This window comes from Curcuma longa, chromosome 15 (genome assembly GCF_044706935.1).
Source record: "Curcuma longa cultivar G26 ecotype Majalengka, Jawa Barat chromosome 15, ITB_CL_G26_1.1, whole genome shotgun sequence".
Classification (NCBI taxonomy): domain Eukaryota; kingdom Viridiplantae; phylum Streptophyta; class Magnoliopsida; order Zingiberales; family Zingiberaceae; genus Curcuma; species Curcuma longa.
In genome coordinates this window covers 2,650,192-2,666,427 of record NC_133875.1, presented here as the reverse complement: position 1 = coordinate 2,666,427, position 16,236 = coordinate 2,650,192, and the positions used below count along the sequence as shown (strand labels likewise).

Below are 16,236 nucleotides of genomic sequence, written 5' to 3'. Positions count from 1 at the left end.
CGCATTTATTTCGGAAGGTTCACATGATTTTAATGAAGAGAGAAGCCACAATCTTGGAGTAAATGCACCAAAGGCTGGAGTATACATCATGGAGCAAGTGCACCAAAGACCACAATTAAAACTAGGAATGTAATTGAACTGAGTCGAGTCGAACAATAAGAGGCTTGAGTTCGATTTGTTCTTCCTAAGCTCGAGCTCGACTCGAGTTCGATTTGAGCTTTAATTCTTAAGCGCGAGCTCAGCTTGTAATGAAATTAAATAGTTAATTCGCGAATGACTCTGACCTCGGTTCGAAAATAGTTCGTTTAAAAGTTAAACAAATTTAATTCATGTGACCTCAGTTTGAGAATAGCTCGTTTAAAAGATCGTTAATATATAATATTTATAATTCACGAGCTATTTTTGAACAGGGGTTGCATGATTTAAGCTTGTTTAACTTTTAAACAAGCTAATTTTAATCGAGCTTGAGTCATTCGTGAACTATTTAATTTCATTACAAGCTGAGCTCCAGTTTAGAAAAAATAAATTGACTCAAAAATAGTTCGTTTAAAAGTTTATTAATATATAATATTTATAATTCATGTTATATACATGAAAAACGAGCCTCACGAATATGTTTACGAGCTCACGAATTAAATATCCATTGATTTAACTATTTTGAAGATATATGTATTCGACTTATTAATATTTATGAATATAAATTATAATTAAGAGCTTAATAACATTATAATTAAGAGCTTAATAACATTTATGAACATAATATAGCCGAATCCATTTCAACAACTTGATATTTATTTTAAATTAGATTTATCTTAATTTAATTATCTTATTAAACATTTTAAAATAATATAAAATTTGACTCGACTTATTTATATTATTATGTGAACTAGTAAGACACATTTAATGAGATCATAAAAGTACCCAAGAGGATATATAGAGGCTTTACATTGAACATTTAAGACTTGCCTCCATCAGGTTAGATAAAAGTACTTGGTAAGAGAAAGAAAAGAACACAAGCACATGGGAGGCCCAACACATGAATGAGGGTCGGCGAATTAAATAATTTTGAAGATGATTGATTCGATTTTATAGAAATTTTTTTATTGATTTTATTTGAAATGGGAATGAAAATGGGTTTTAGTTCCACATTGATAAATGAGGGGTAATTTAGTTGGTTTATAATGTATCACAAGTATTGATGTTGTGAATAAATGCATGGGGAGAGGCTCTCTCTCACGCGTGAGTGCGTAGGGGGGTGCAAATCCAGGACCTGGTGGATTGCACTACCCGCAAGGTAACTTGTGTGCGAGTGCGACCTGCGCGCGTCGAATGTCGGACCGATCAGGGCATAATTTGCTCAAGCAGATCAACTAATATTTTGTCATTCCGTTCTATTTTTTGTAACGGTGGTTGCGGTGAAACAGACGATAGTTATTACTTGGCGTTGAAACGGCCAGAGTTAATTATACTATGAGATATGGTGCGAGGTTATAAAAAAGGAAGCGATGGGAGACCACAGAAGATTATTCTCGATCCCTCGCTTCCATTTCCTCTGCTTCCCCCATTGATAGCTTTTGGGTGTAATCGGTTCGTCGATAACGATCTGTGCTTGATCATCTTGCCGGTCCAGCCGTTGTATCCTGGGAAACAGACGTTCGTCGTGACCTCTAAGCAACGCCGGAGGAGACGAATTTGTTTTAAGGAAACTGCGTTGAACGCAGACCTCGACCACTCGGTATTTCGGCAGTTGCCACTCAGCCACTCGGCTCGGTCGCTCGTCTCGGCAGTCGCTACTTATCCACTTGGCTCGGTCACTCGTCTTGGCAGTCAGCCACTCGGCATGATCACTCGTCCGGCAGTCGGCCACTCGGCTCGGCAACTCGGCTCTCAGCTTGACACTTGGCAGTCGGTTCTCGGCAGTCGACCATTTGGAACTCGACCACTTGGCTTGACAGTCGACGACTCGACCACTTTGCTCTATCCGATAAAGATTGACAAACAGATTTTTAGGATAAATTCAGAAATACTATTGTAATAAAGTTGTCAAGACCCTTAGGGGGTGTTTGGTTGAGGGTTATCTTTGATAACCTTAGTTATCTGTCCAAGGTTATCAATAATAACCTTGTTTGGTTCAGGGTATCAAGGATTCCTAAGTAATACAATATTACTGCCACGTCATGCCACATTAGTAAAATGAGTTATAAACCTGGAATCTGATAACCTTAGCACGGTAAGATTTTTCTCAATTCCGGGGTTAATAATAAATTTATCCCTAAAATATCCTTTATACATGTATCAAATTACTACCCTAAAACCATTTTAACCTAACTCCCGAACCGGGCTCATTTCCGCGATCCTTCTTCGTTTATGTTCTCCGCGAAGCGGTCGTGAAGGTGGCGGAGGCGGGCGATAGTGACGTTGGAGGCGGTGAGGGCGAGAAGGAGGGGGCTGCGGCGGACGGAGGCAGCGTAGGGGGAGAGGGAGGAGAAGCAGAGGCCCGGGTAGCGGGTAGCGGATGGCTTCCGCTTCTGAAGCTCGTGATCGCTCGCCGGTGCCGGTGCCGCTCCCGAAGCTTCGTCCGCTCCTTCTCTCTCTCCCGCTCCTTCCTCCCTTTCGTTGCGACGGAGCCTCTGCCGCCGTCAGAGATGGAGGTGGCGAAGCCACGGAGGAGGCGCTACGGCGGAGGAACGAGGAAGTCGTGGTCGCCTACCGGTGACGACGACTGCTGCTGGCCGAGGTGCTGTTGACCGAGGTCTTGCTTAGATCTTCGTTCAGCCCTTATCTGGATTTGGGAGGAAAGTTTGGTTTTTGCAAGTCCGTGAGCGAGCTTCCCGAGTCTGTGAGCCTCCTGAGGTCTCAAAAACCTGGATTTTTGCCTTCTAGGGTTTGCTAATCTGAACATACAGCTGCTAGTTCTTGGGTTCTGAAACTAGTTCTTCTTTTATATTGTCCAAGATTTAAATTTTTTTGCCGGTTTCTAGCTCTTTCTTCTCAAATTTGTTTATTTTTTTTCTTGAGAAAGATTATGGTAGCAGAACATCTGTGCTTATTTAGATCAACTGCTTGTTAGCTTGTTTGTAATCCAGAGTTGCTGTTGGTGTAGTTGTCAGCATAAGCCATGGAGTCCCTCAGTCCAAGCAGTTCCCCCAGCCCTCTAAGTTGTTTCCTTATAATTCAAAATGAATGAAATATCATTCTTAATTCTTAAAAATTTAATGATTAAAATTTTCATTAAAATGAGTTTATTTGAAATGAATGCAATGAGTTAAATGTTAATATTTTTATGCATTCAATCAACTTGTTTTTCAGAATCTAAAATGTTATAACAAAACTTGGGAAGAATAATGTGTTTGAACAAATTCAAACCTACAAAATAAAAGAAATTTAATTGTAAAAAATGATTATAATTGAACTAGGGATAATATAGTAAATGCTAAAATAAGTAATGTATTAAAACCTTCAAACAAACAAGGTTTTATCTCATTACCTAAGATTAAACCAAACAACATTAGATTATATTTTATTCCTTATAACTTTGGTTATGTGATTACTAAGTAATCACATAACCAAGGCTATCAACCCCCAACCAAACGCACCCTTAATCAGGTCAGTCATGTCTCTCAATATAATTTTTTTTTTAAATTAAGCATCCATGCTTTAAATTAATAGAATCCATATATCTCTATAATGATGTGATATTATTCATGTTAATCAAATTTTTATGATTGTATTATCTAAAACATGCATATTTAAAACACCCACAAATAGCAATTCTTGCCAAATAAGCAATATAATATTACATCTATCATATTTTTCATATTAAATATATTCTTATAGTAGTTATCGATAATTACTATACTGTATAAAATAAATGAATAAAACAATCGACACTTAGAATATTTTTATTATATGAAAAAAATATTTATTAACTTAATTAAAATTGTTCAATCTTCATTAAAATCATTTTAACATATAGAGTGAAATAAAAATTTTGTAGCAATCACTAATTGATCATTACAATGTGTAAGTTAAAAGTTGCTACAACATTATAATCGTTTTATTTATGATGAATTTGATCCTATTAAAATAATTTTAATAATTTTGATGAAGTCGATTTTGTTTTATAAAAGTACTCCATGTTTAAAAAAATAATATACAGGAATAAAAGTACGCTCAATATAAAAAATATAATAGGACGTCCTTTTAATTTTTTATAATGACACCCTTTTAATTTTTATCCTATTCACGTGTCATTCACATTGAATAAGTACTATTTCATACCAAGATTCTACGTCTATTAAGTTAAAGATAATATCAAAATTATATTATATTATATTATTTTTCTTTTTGGTTTTTGAAAAAAGAGGTGCCTTTTACTATATCAAGTCAAAAATTAAAATTATGACATAATTTAAACTTTTAATTTATAACGTCGGACAGAATAGAATAGTGATTATTTTAAAAGTGAAAAATTGAAGTCGATTTTATTTTATAAAAGTACTCTATGTTAAAATGGTTTTTTTTTTTTTGACCAAATTGAATGTATTTATTTTTACACGTTTTAACTAACAATATACAGAATAAAAGTACGCTCAATATAAAAAATATAATAAAACGTCCTTTTAATTTTTTTTAATGACACCCTTTAATTTTTATCCTATTCACGTGTCAATCACATTGAATAAGTATTATAATTCCTACCAAGATTCTACGTCTATTAAGTTAAAGATAATATCAAAATTATATTATATTATTTTTATTTTTATTTTTTGAAAAAAAGATGTGCCTTTTAGGATATCAATTCAAAAATTAAAATTATGACATTTTAATTCCACAGATACCAATTCGCGTGAGCTATCACGTGAGGAGAATCTAGAGTTAGGGTGAATCTAAATTTCCACGGATTCTCCATTAGATTTAGTCAAAATTGTTGTTGGGTCAATGTAAATGGGCTGCTCACTGGGCCGTCTTTGTTGGGCCGATTAACCGTTCTCTAATGGGCTTATCCGATCGCAACCCATGTGGGCCCCGTCCAACAGGCCACTCCGTAGTGGTGGTTGATTGCAGTCGTTGTACGGCAACGATCGCGAGATCACGAATCGGACGGAGGGCAGCGCGTCGCTGACCTTTCACGCGACCAATCATGGACCATCCGGTGACCATCCGACGGCTGCAGTCTGCGTTTGAAGCAACACCGTCGGCAACGTTCCCTGCAGCCGTTTTCCTGGCCTCCACTCGAACTAATGGTTCTACTAGAACCCTAGATTCTCCTCCTCCTCTGTTACCCCTCGCGGCGATTTGAAACGGCTAAAGTTCCGTTTTTTACGCTGTTCGATGCGGAGACGGCGATCGAGGTTTGTGAAAGATTGAATTTTGGGCCGGAATGGGGATGATAAGTGCCTTGTGGCGGATGCGATGAGGAAACTGTTGTAAAGGCGAGAATTCTCGTCTTTCCAATTTGTTGTTTTTTTAGTTTTTTTTTTTTTGGATTTCTCCGTTCTGTTCCCGTCAATGATATTTATGATCGTCGTCGCTAAATACGGGTTCTAATGATGGTTACGCAGTGTTTGAAGATGACACTGGAAACGCCAACGAGCGGGAACTTCGATGATGACTTCGAGAGGGACCTTGACGCTTTGATCCGAGAGCAGCAGAACAGTAGAGCTGCTGCCTTTGATCTGGACCTGGATGAGCTGAATATTCTCCGTTCCGGCAGCGCGCCTCCCACGGTTGATGATTCAAGAACAGCCGTTTGGAGCTTGTTTGGGCACGATGACTTTGGGGAGGCGACCCGCCACTTAAGGGTCCAGGATTCTGGAGGCTTGCTGTCTGAGGAGGATTTGAGGTCGCATCCAGACTATTTATCCTACTATTTTTCCAACGAGAATCACAATCCGAGGATGCCTCCTCCAGCAATATCGAAAGAGGACTGGCGTGTCCAACAAAGATTCCATCCCAGTGGGTCTTCATTTGGAGGGATCGGTGATAGGAGGCGAAGAAATGAATACATGAAAAATGACGGCCAAAGCAGCTCCCTTTTTTCTGTTCAGCCAGGCTTAGAGATGATAGATTCACAGAAGCTGCCAGGGGAGTGGTTTGAGCAGAATAGCAATGTACTTATTGGACTGCCAGACGCTGGTTTAGGCACGAGGAGGAAAAGTTCTGCTGATGTCTTGCAGGTGTATTTGGTTTATTTTGCTCTGTTCTAAATTTGCAGATTTAACACTTGTTTTTAAGTTTCTACAGAAATGTATGTATGTGTTGATCACTATCTCAGTATCAGCAAAACATGATTGCCAAAATTTCGTAGTTGACTAATCATAGAGCATAGATAGCTTCTCATATTAAATGTGTAAGCTTTAAATAAGCTTTTTGTAATCAGGTTCCCTGATTGTCTGTCTACGCTTGGGATAATTTCAGGATATGTTGTTTCACCATGTTGCATAATCCATTTTATCATACTTTAGGCAGTGATAGTGGAGATTATTTTGCATATGAATCTGATTTTAAGCATAACAATTGTGTTTATTTATTTTTCTTTATTTGGGTGGGTGGGTGGGTTGGAATGATCTAAATATATAATAAAAAATGAGAGAGGGAGGCTTGCATCATTTGTTTGTTGTCTACATAAACCCTGGTGATAAATGAATCGACTTTCTTTGTTTTTTAGAACAAGCAAAATATTTGCCCTTTTGTGCCTTTTTCTACCACTGCACTATTCTACTCATATGATATTTTGGACCTTGCTACACACAGGCAAATAAAATATTGTCATGTATTTTTCATATTCTAACTTCTAATTTTGCAAAACCCATGAGCCAAGGGACATAACATGTATTTTAATTTCTACATTGATGATGGATCTCATGCTTTGAATGGTGCATGATTAAGTTACTAGATAGTTGTCCACAGTGCTTAAGAAAAATAATTATTGATTATTCTATTTTCTGGTTTATTGCCCTTGTTCTTAAAAGTTATTAGAGGAAGGCAGATTGTCATACAGTCAGTTATTATTATAATTATTATATATTTTTTTACTTTGCTGAAGAATGACGTGGAGAGACTCAAAGGATTACTAGACCAAACTGATACACATCTAGTCATACACAGATCAGTATTTCAAATAGTCAATTGTCTTTGCTCACATTTAATATATGATTATTACTTGTACACATAATAACGAGGAAGTCTATGGAGTAAATAATATTTCCTAAGTCAATTTAATTCCAGTTACCACTTAGCAGACTACTCATCTTCTGTATATTCCACTAGTTATGATACCACTAAATTTGGATATATCAGTTGCATATTGATCTAATCCTTCAACCATGTGGGGTCACTGTACCTTTTTATGTCATTTTGAGATAATATAACTATTTATGATGTATTTAATTATGCTATGGTTAATTTAGCTAAGATTGAAGTTAATCCCGCTTTCTGTTTTGAGCCACCTTCCAGATTATCTGTAACAACTTCTTTCTTTTCTGGAGGAGCATTTGCATATCATCTAGGTTTTTTGTAATGTACACAAAGTTTTGGTTGTCATGAAATTTTGTTATACTGATAGTAAGCTCTATGTTTGTCATATCACTTTCAAGTCTCAGACAAATGCATGTGTAGTGGCGATGTTGTAGAATCATTGATGTGCATTGTTAGTTAATATGCTCCTTGTTGGCTTTTGTTGTCATTGATATTTCTGTCCCTGCCAACCTGAGACTTGTTTTAAATGGGGTCGATACTTATTTTGATCTTTAGTTCAACTTACTTAGACTTATCTAGACTAAATTTTACTTGCAGGAAGAACTTGTCCATCCACCTGTCACTGGACTTCTTTCACGCCCAGCTAGTTGTAATGATTATGATAATAGTGATTCGTTAAGAGCTTCACAATCATCAATGATGAAGCTTCAGAATGACTTGAATGGTTTAGGGGAAATTCAATCTGGATCAACTTCCTCCGGTCTTACTAAGGTCCACAGCCTTGGCTCCTCAATCAATCACTCTTTAGTATCTACACTGGGTTCTGCTCTTTCTAGAAGTACAACCCCTGAACCTCAATTAATACGAAGATCACCAAGCCCCTGCCTCCCCCCAGTGGGAACAAAAAGTAGTAATAGCAATAGGGCAAATGGCTTAGGTGGTGTTTCATCTCATACTTCTGGTATCAACATTGAAGCCACTTTCTCTGAATTGAACTTGTCTAGAATGAAACCAAAAGAGAGAGAGAGTAATATGCTATGTCTGCTTAACAAGGATATTGCTAGCCAATCTGAACTGCTTTCTAATGCCCTCAGTGATAATATACAGTTTCTGCAGCAAAAAGTTAGTGAGAAGTCTCAGTCAGCATTGTTAGAAAGTGCTCTTGATGATGTTGGGTATTTCGATGCCTCCAAGAAAACTAGTAGATTAACTGACGTTGAATTAGCTAGATTAACTTCTAATGGGCAAACATACTTTCCGAAGCAACCATCTTATGAGAAAGTGCAATCTGCTGGTTCAACAATTTCTAAAAGTGCACGTCTAAGTGTTGATGTGCCTGATACTGATTACAACAGAGAGAACTCAGAAGGCTATACAGGCGGTAGCTATGGTGCACAAATGATGTTAAACAGTCAGTTTGGTTCTGGTAGTCTTTCTTTTCATCCTTTTCTTCCTTACTTTCTTGTTCAATATATATATTTGTTAGATAAACATAATTTGATTTTTTGAATGAATGTAGAAATTGGATGTGCTGCTGTTTAGAATGTATATTCCCCAGTAGTTTTCTGCTCTCTGCCTCTAATAATAAAAAATATGGTTGGGTGATGCAGATATACAATATAGTTCATCAGGGAACCATGTAGATACTGGTCTATATGGGCCATCTACAGGTTCCATGTACAAACAATATTTGCATGGTGCTTCTGATTCACAAGTACATCCTCCAGGAAGTTTGGATCCTTATTTAGGACAAAATTACCTTAATACCCACCAATTGGATTTACCCGAATATCCACATCTTTACCTGGAAGCATTGCTTGCACAGCAAAATTTACAGTATGGCATGCACCTCAAATCAGATAGCTTGAATCATGGTTACTATGGTAGTCATGCTTATGGTATTGCGATGCCATATTTAGGAGGTTCGTTGGCTAGTAATGCTCATTCTCCTTTGCCTACTGGGAACCCTTTGAGGCAAAATGATCAGTTATCTCATGCCCTTTCCATGTTGAGAAGGGCAGCTGGAGAAAATGGTGGCATGAGAGAAGGCTATATGTTGCCATCTTTGTTGGAAGAATTTAAGAACAAGAAGACGTTACTTTTGGAGCTATCAGATATTGTAGGTCATGTTGTTGAGTTCAGGTACTCATTGATTCCTTATAGATTCATGCTCTTCAAACATTAAAGTGGCTATCAGTTCACTTTTGTCTTTTTTTTTTCAGTGCGGATCAGTATGGCAGTCGCTTTATCCAACAACAACTTGAGACTGCCTCAATTGAAGAAAAGAACAAAATTTTCCCTGAGATACTCCCTAAAGCTCATTCTCTAATGACTGATGTGTTTGGGAACTATGTCATTCAGAAAGTATGCCTATTTTAACAAATGAACTCTTGATATTTTTTTCCCTGAAAACTTTTTAAATGTTCATTGTAACTTTGGTTGCAGTTCTTCGAGCATGGTACAGAAATTCAAAGAAAGCAACTTGCAAGTCATCTTAAGGGCCATGTTTTACCTCTTAGTCTTCAAATGTATGGCTGTAGAGTAATCCAGAAGGTTTGTTAAGATTGCCGGTACCTTTGATTCTATAGCTTTAATAGTTTTACTGCTAATTACATCTGTTTCCTTAAGTTTACTTATACTGCACGGGCTGCATGTTAATTATGGTTAGCTTTTGAAAGTTGGAGTTTGTGTAACTTCTATAAAATAATCTGATATAGTTTGTAATCAAAGACCAGTTATTTGGATAAGTTGATACTGATACCATCTAGTATATACTATTGGGATTTGGAATAGAAATCTCTAACTGAAATATCAAGCATATGGCAGTGGTTAAATTCTGAATATAGAGTTACAAGCTAGCACCAATTGTATGACAGTGCACGCATAACGCAAAAGGTTGCCACTTATAGTTTGACGATTCTATACAAATCAAGTGATACAAGATGGTAGGTGCTTCTCAAGAATGCCTTAAGCTAGGCATTCCTCAGGTAAGTGCCCTTTCTGGGCACTGGCGAGCAGTTGATCTAGGCAGTGTTTAAATTACTAATATGTGAGATGACTTGCACTCTCACATAGTTCGAGGAATGTTAAGGCTAATTCAAAATTTGATTTGACCTCTATGCATTGTGCCATGAATTTATATAGCACAACAATCTGCCTAAACAACTTAAGTCAACAAAACAAGGTTTAAAATCTCGAGTCGTGTCGGAGTTTCGGTTTAATTGGAAAGATACAGCTTTGATAGTGTGCCAACGTTTCGATGCATAGTATTGGTGGTGAATTGTAGGTTGAAGGAGGAAGAAAATAAAGCAAAGGAAGAAGACATTGTTTGCATCGAGTAGTATCGAGTTTTGCTAATTTATTGGAACGATACGTTTTCGACCGTATCGCTTGGTCAAACCATGCACCAAAAAAGGATACAAGTAACTGAGTGAATAAAGGATATAAATTATTGAGCTTCTACCTACATACTCAAATTCTTCATCCACCTTCACCATTGTCAAATTATCCATCATTTACACGTTGAGTCACAAAAAAAGGAATAGAAGTAACCATGTCAAGTATCCATCGAAAACATATGAACTTCTACCTCCAGCATTCAGATTTTTCATCTACCTTCACCCCTTCAGATATTTGACACATACCCTCCATGTAAGAGAAAAATGTCTGATTGATCACAATCATCATATATTAAAAATTTATAAGAATAGCCATAATGGCATAGATTCATACCCGTATTAGGTACTCATTCAATCCAAGTACCATAGGTTTTCACATACTCGGGATATGCATCCAACTTATGAGTTAAGCTGATTTGTAATCAACTTGCATAGTCTTTATGCCGCTTGACACTTTGAAATACACACGTGGTCAAAATGACAACTATTAAAGGATATTCCATAAAATTATGTAAAGACCCATGGTGAATCCCGACAATAAAAGTTATCACTATGTATTAATTTAACACTATGATACACCAAAAGTATCACCATATTAGCAGCTTGGACCTCTAATTTCATGGTTGAAATCATTGAGTTTCAGAGTTGATTGCAATACATCACATTCTCATTATGGGCCCTATGTTAAAATTGAATTGCTCAATATTTTGGCTGAATCAATGGACCAACTTCTTTGTTTGGCCATTTTTACTAGATAAGACAGTAGTGGATTTGAGCTGTTTTCTGCAATGCATAGGTGGTAAGCTTGATTTGATGCATAACCTATGGTATTCTTTTTTCAGGTTCCCCATCATTTTAGTGTTTCAAATAAGGATTTTACATTTGTGTTGATTCAGTTAGCATACGAGTTTGGATGAGTTAATTTCTTTGTTTTGAAAAAATTGTTCTTGTTCTTGGGGAGTTTGACTTGCTATTATTGCAGGCGTTAGAGGTGGTTGATGTTGATCAAAAGACTGAAATGGTACTAGAGCTTGATGGACATATAATGAAATGTGTTCGTGATCAGAATGGAAACCACGTAATCCAGAAGTCTATTGAATGTGTTCCTCAGGAGAAGATTCGATTTATCATTGAATCTTTCTATGGACATGTTCTAGCACTGTCCACCCATCCATATGGATGTCGGGTTATACAGGTTTCAACATGATTTTTTGGGGTTATTTTATTAGGGCAGTTGAAAAATAATATTAAGAAACTATTTGCTCAGAAGTGGATCCTTGATTTCACTTGTTTATATGATATTAATTATGGCAGAGAGTGCTTGAATACTGTGATGATCTAAAAACACAAAGCATTATGATGGAGGAGATCATGCAGTCTGTTTGTAATTTAGCACAAGACCAATATGGTAACTATGTTATCCAAGTAAGTTATCTTATCGGCTACATCTGTTTACCATAGTAGCATGCACATGTTTTTATTACCATGCTTATATTGCTTGCTTTTTTGTACTTTTCCTTGTCAAAAGTATGTTCCCTTTGGATAGAATGACTGGATAATAAAACCTTGAGCAATAAACTGAAAGTCTACGTTTAAACATTAGCCTTTTTGTTAGATTACATCTTAAGCAAATATGCATAGTGTTAACATGATACCCTTGATTACATTCTGGGGTTTTGTTGTATTATCTAATCATCGATTGGCCCCTCACCATATAACCCACAACCTAATTACTTATATGTTATTAAATTTTTTATTTTAACACTCAGCTCAATAAAAATATCAGCAATTTGTTCGTTGAAAGGTTTATATGGCTTGTTGTTCTTCTTGGACATAAAAACTCAAATGAAGTAATAGTCAACGGCAATGTGGTTAGTGCATTCATGAATCCTTAAATGCAAATGACTATTTAATTGTTACAATGATATTCTTTAATTCTAGTGCTTATAACTTTGAGATCATCTAGTAAAAACTTGATCTATCTCATCTCATAGGTGTGCTTTCGTTCCATATTCCTTTTCAATATTACAGCGAACTTTATTTTTTCCTCTACCACATGGTCGCCTCTAGCATAATTGCAAAATTCCCAAAGTAGATATTCTATCACTACCATAATCTGCAACAAATATGCTTCTTAAGAGCAAGCCTTTCCTTTTGACACCTTTCTTAAGCTTTTGGAAGATTTAAATTACAACGCTAACCATAAAAGTGATATCAGGTCTAGCAATTTTAAGAAAGTTTGCATGAGGGAAGATAATTGCTGAGAGCCAGGAGGCTTGTGCCACAGGAGGGGAGTGTGAAAATCACTTGGTTGTGAGATTATAATATGGGCAAACAAGGGGAGATCACGTCGTGGTAGCGTGCGGGCAGCATTGCAAGAGGACAAGTAGAGGAGATTTGGTTTGTGTAGAGGGCTAAGAAAGAGGATAGGGATAGTGCAGCGGAAGTCACAATATGCGATGGTTGTATTATCCAGTTAATGTGTACAAGTCTAGCAATGAAATAGCAAATGGTAATGTGTTAGAATTCCAAAAATCAGAATAGGGAAACACAGAATTTTATTAGGTTTAACACAAACAGTACAACAAAGAACACTCAAATTTGATAAAGAGACTCTCCACCAGCCAGAGGCCCCTTTTGTTTTGTTTCTCATAGAATATACAAGCCATGTTTTGGGCTTGTTTCCCCCATGATCCTGTACTTGGTCCTCATCTGGAACCTAGTTCCTATCATTATTACCACCCGTTGCAACTCTAGCCTTATCCTCAAGATTAAAATTTGGAAATTGAGTTCTAAGAGTGAAATCATCCTCTTACGTCGTGTCAACATGCTCTTGCCCTTCCATTTGACTAGCCATTGACGAATCACTTCTCCATTTTGAACAATGTTTCTACTAGCAATCACACATCCAGTCCATTGGGTAGATCTGCTTTCACATTGTAATCTCCAATAGCTTTCTTAAGAAATGATACATGAAAATGGGATGGACCCGAGAATGAGGTGGAAGTTTAAGCTTATATGCAACCTCCATATTTTGCAACAATCTAGAAAGGTCCATAATACTTTGCTTCCAATTTTTGATTAATCCTTCTAGAAACCGTGTGCTGCCTATGGAGCATTAATTTAAGGAACACCCATTCTCCTATTGCAAATTGCAGTGGCTTCCTCTTTTTTTCAGCATATCTCTTCATTTGTTCTTGCGCCATAGATAGGTTATATTTAAGTTGAAGAAGAGCTTCATCCCTAATTGTTTCACTGCTGGTTTGTTAGAATAGTTCCAAAGGGCTTTCATACATCATCAAAAGTTCACTCGACCTTATCAAGTGAGGAGAAAATAGGTAAAATATGTTTTGACCAGTGGGACAGGGCTTCTTGCTTGTCGACAAATGAAATTGCTGGTGAATTGAAATGTTTAGTTGTGAAAAACTTAAGCCTTGTGGATTGGCTTGCCTCTTATACATTGTTTGTCAGCAATCCATCCATGTTTTACTTTGGTGAAGTTGTTCGTATGCATGTTTGCTTCCATAAACATCACTTTCATAGTGCATATTATTTTGGGGAGTCATTTCAGTTTGGTTCTCAGTTTTTTATTTCGTTATAAGCTGACTCAGTTGAATTATCATTAGCATGTTCTGAAGCACGGTAAACCAGAAGAGCGGTCTGTCATCATTAGCAACCTTGCTGGACAGATTGTAAAAATGAGCCAACAGAAATATGCATCTAATGTCATCGAGAAGTGCTTGGCTTACGGCACTGCTGAGGAACGGCAAATCCTAATAAGCGAGATGCTTGGCTCAACAGATGAAAATGAACCTCTTCAGGTAGCTTATTTTCACTTAACACACCCAAACCACCCATTAAGTTTGTTTCCTCTTCTTGGCATTTAGTTCATTATACAATTATCATAGAATTGATATAGTACTGTTAGTCCCGGAGCACTCTACGAAGAAATTATGGGTTTTTGCTTTTCTATTCAACTCCACAGGCTATGATGAAAGACCAATTTGGGAATTACGTCGTACAAAAGGTTCTTGAGACATGTGATGACCGAAATCGTGAACTCATCCTTTCGCGCATCAAGGTTCACTGGAATGCCTTGAAGAAGTACACATATGGAAAGCATATAGTTGCTCGCGTCGAGAAGCTTATTGCCACCGGAGGTAATGCACTCATACTCGAAACTCATCGCCTGCGACAACTATCAATCTAAATCTGCACTAAACTTGTGTCTCCTTTCGCTTACAGAAAGGCACATTGGAGTGTCATCACGCTGATCGTGAGACGCGAAACTGCAGCGCAATTGTACAGATAATGAGGCTAGTGTTCATGTAAATAAAAGATAGGCATCCTAAAATAAGAATTTCCCTGAGCCTGTGTACATGTGCACTTGTATTTATTCAAGCAACAGAAATAGAAACAGCAATGCCCTAAGTGATGGTTAGGTTAGTCGAATGGGAGCCGAGGCGATATGTCTGGCCTGGCTTTCGAAATGAATTAACACTATAGAACTTGTGTAAAGTGTGTAGTAGTGGTTGCAGGGTGCTGTTCTATAGAGAAGGTGCCTGCATTCAAACTTTTTCTATAAATTTGCTGATGAAAAGCCTTGTTCAATGTCGATATGATCGTAGCAGTCGCAATCAGGGTGCTGTTCTATAGAGAAGGTGCCTGCATTCAAACTGTTTCTATAAATTTGATGATGAAAAGCCTTGTTCAATCAATGTTGATATCATCATTGCAGTCTAAATCATCCTATTGAACTAGAGTATGATGATCTAGAGTTTGAAAGTGTTTCTTTTGATACTTTATGTACAATAGATCTTGTTATTCTAACAAAGATCACTCCATATTTTGGAGTATTTTTGATGATTAACACCTCATTAAATTTCATAGAGAATTGGGATGTAATGTTCATATAATATTTAGATATTTAAGTACAATGCAAATAAGATTTTTAAAATTGTTATTTTAATCTTATGAATAATCTATAAACGCAACTATTGAACTATATTAATAGTATTGTAGATATATATATTTTTAACAATGTTTTTTATCATGGTCAATTGTAATTTTTGATTTACTTTTTTATAAATGATTGTAGAGTCAACTGTGAAACGTTAGGATGATGAATTTTATTTTTTATTAAAGTAGATATTTTTTTTTCAAATATTTTTTTTGTATTTGAACTCTGCACAATATAATGAATATTTAAATAAGTCAAAAAAAATTTCCCTAATTTTAATTATTTGTTTGAAGAAAATAAATGAGCATTTTTTAACGCAATTTGCTTGTTTTTCTGTTTCCACCAAAAAAAAGAAAATTTAAAAATGTTTTTTTCATTGTCAGAAGTGGGATTTGAACCCACGCTCTCTCACGAGAACCAGAACTTGAGTCTGGCGCCTTAGACCACTCGGCCATCCTGACCTATTGATACTTTGTTATCCATTAAATTTAATATAACTTAAACAAACTAAAATTTTCTACACTAAGGTCTCATCGAAAATCAGCTTGCAAATCACTGAAATCAATTTACACGAACTAGCTCTTTTATACACGAACATTGTGTGTGCTATTCACACATAACTCAGGCATGCAACAAGATAAACTAGAGGTGTCAATGGGATCACATCATTCTGTAGTT

At 36.5% G+C, this 16,236-nt stretch overlaps 1 protein-coding gene and 1 non-coding gene across 2 annotated transcripts; one reads left to right on the top strand and one right to left on the bottom strand.

The window, feature by feature from the left end:
• Positions 1-5,302: 5,302 nt before the first annotated feature.
• Positions 5,303-15,215, top strand: LOC141846037 (pumilio homolog 4-like). The gene is made up of 11 exons (XM_074734022.1): positions 5,303-5,435; positions 5,565-6,179; positions 7,798-8,626; positions 8,811-9,342; positions 9,423-9,564; positions 9,646-9,753; positions 11,581-11,793; positions 11,913-12,023; positions 14,225-14,419; positions 14,584-14,758; positions 14,844-15,215. The coding sequence occupies exons 2-11, from the start codon at positions 5,574-5,576 to the stop codon at positions 14,870-14,872; spliced, it is 2,940 nt and encodes a 979-aa protein (XP_074590123.1). The 5' UTR covers positions 5,303-5,435; positions 5,565-5,573; the 3' UTR covers positions 14,873-15,215.
• A 720-nt stretch (positions 15,216-15,935) lies between these two features.
• Positions 15,936-16,019, bottom strand: TRNAL-CAA (transfer RNA leucine (anticodon CAA)). Its single transcript has one exon. It is a non-coding gene; the product is annotated as a tRNA-Leu (tRNA).
• Positions 16,020-16,236: the final 217 nt, after the last annotated feature.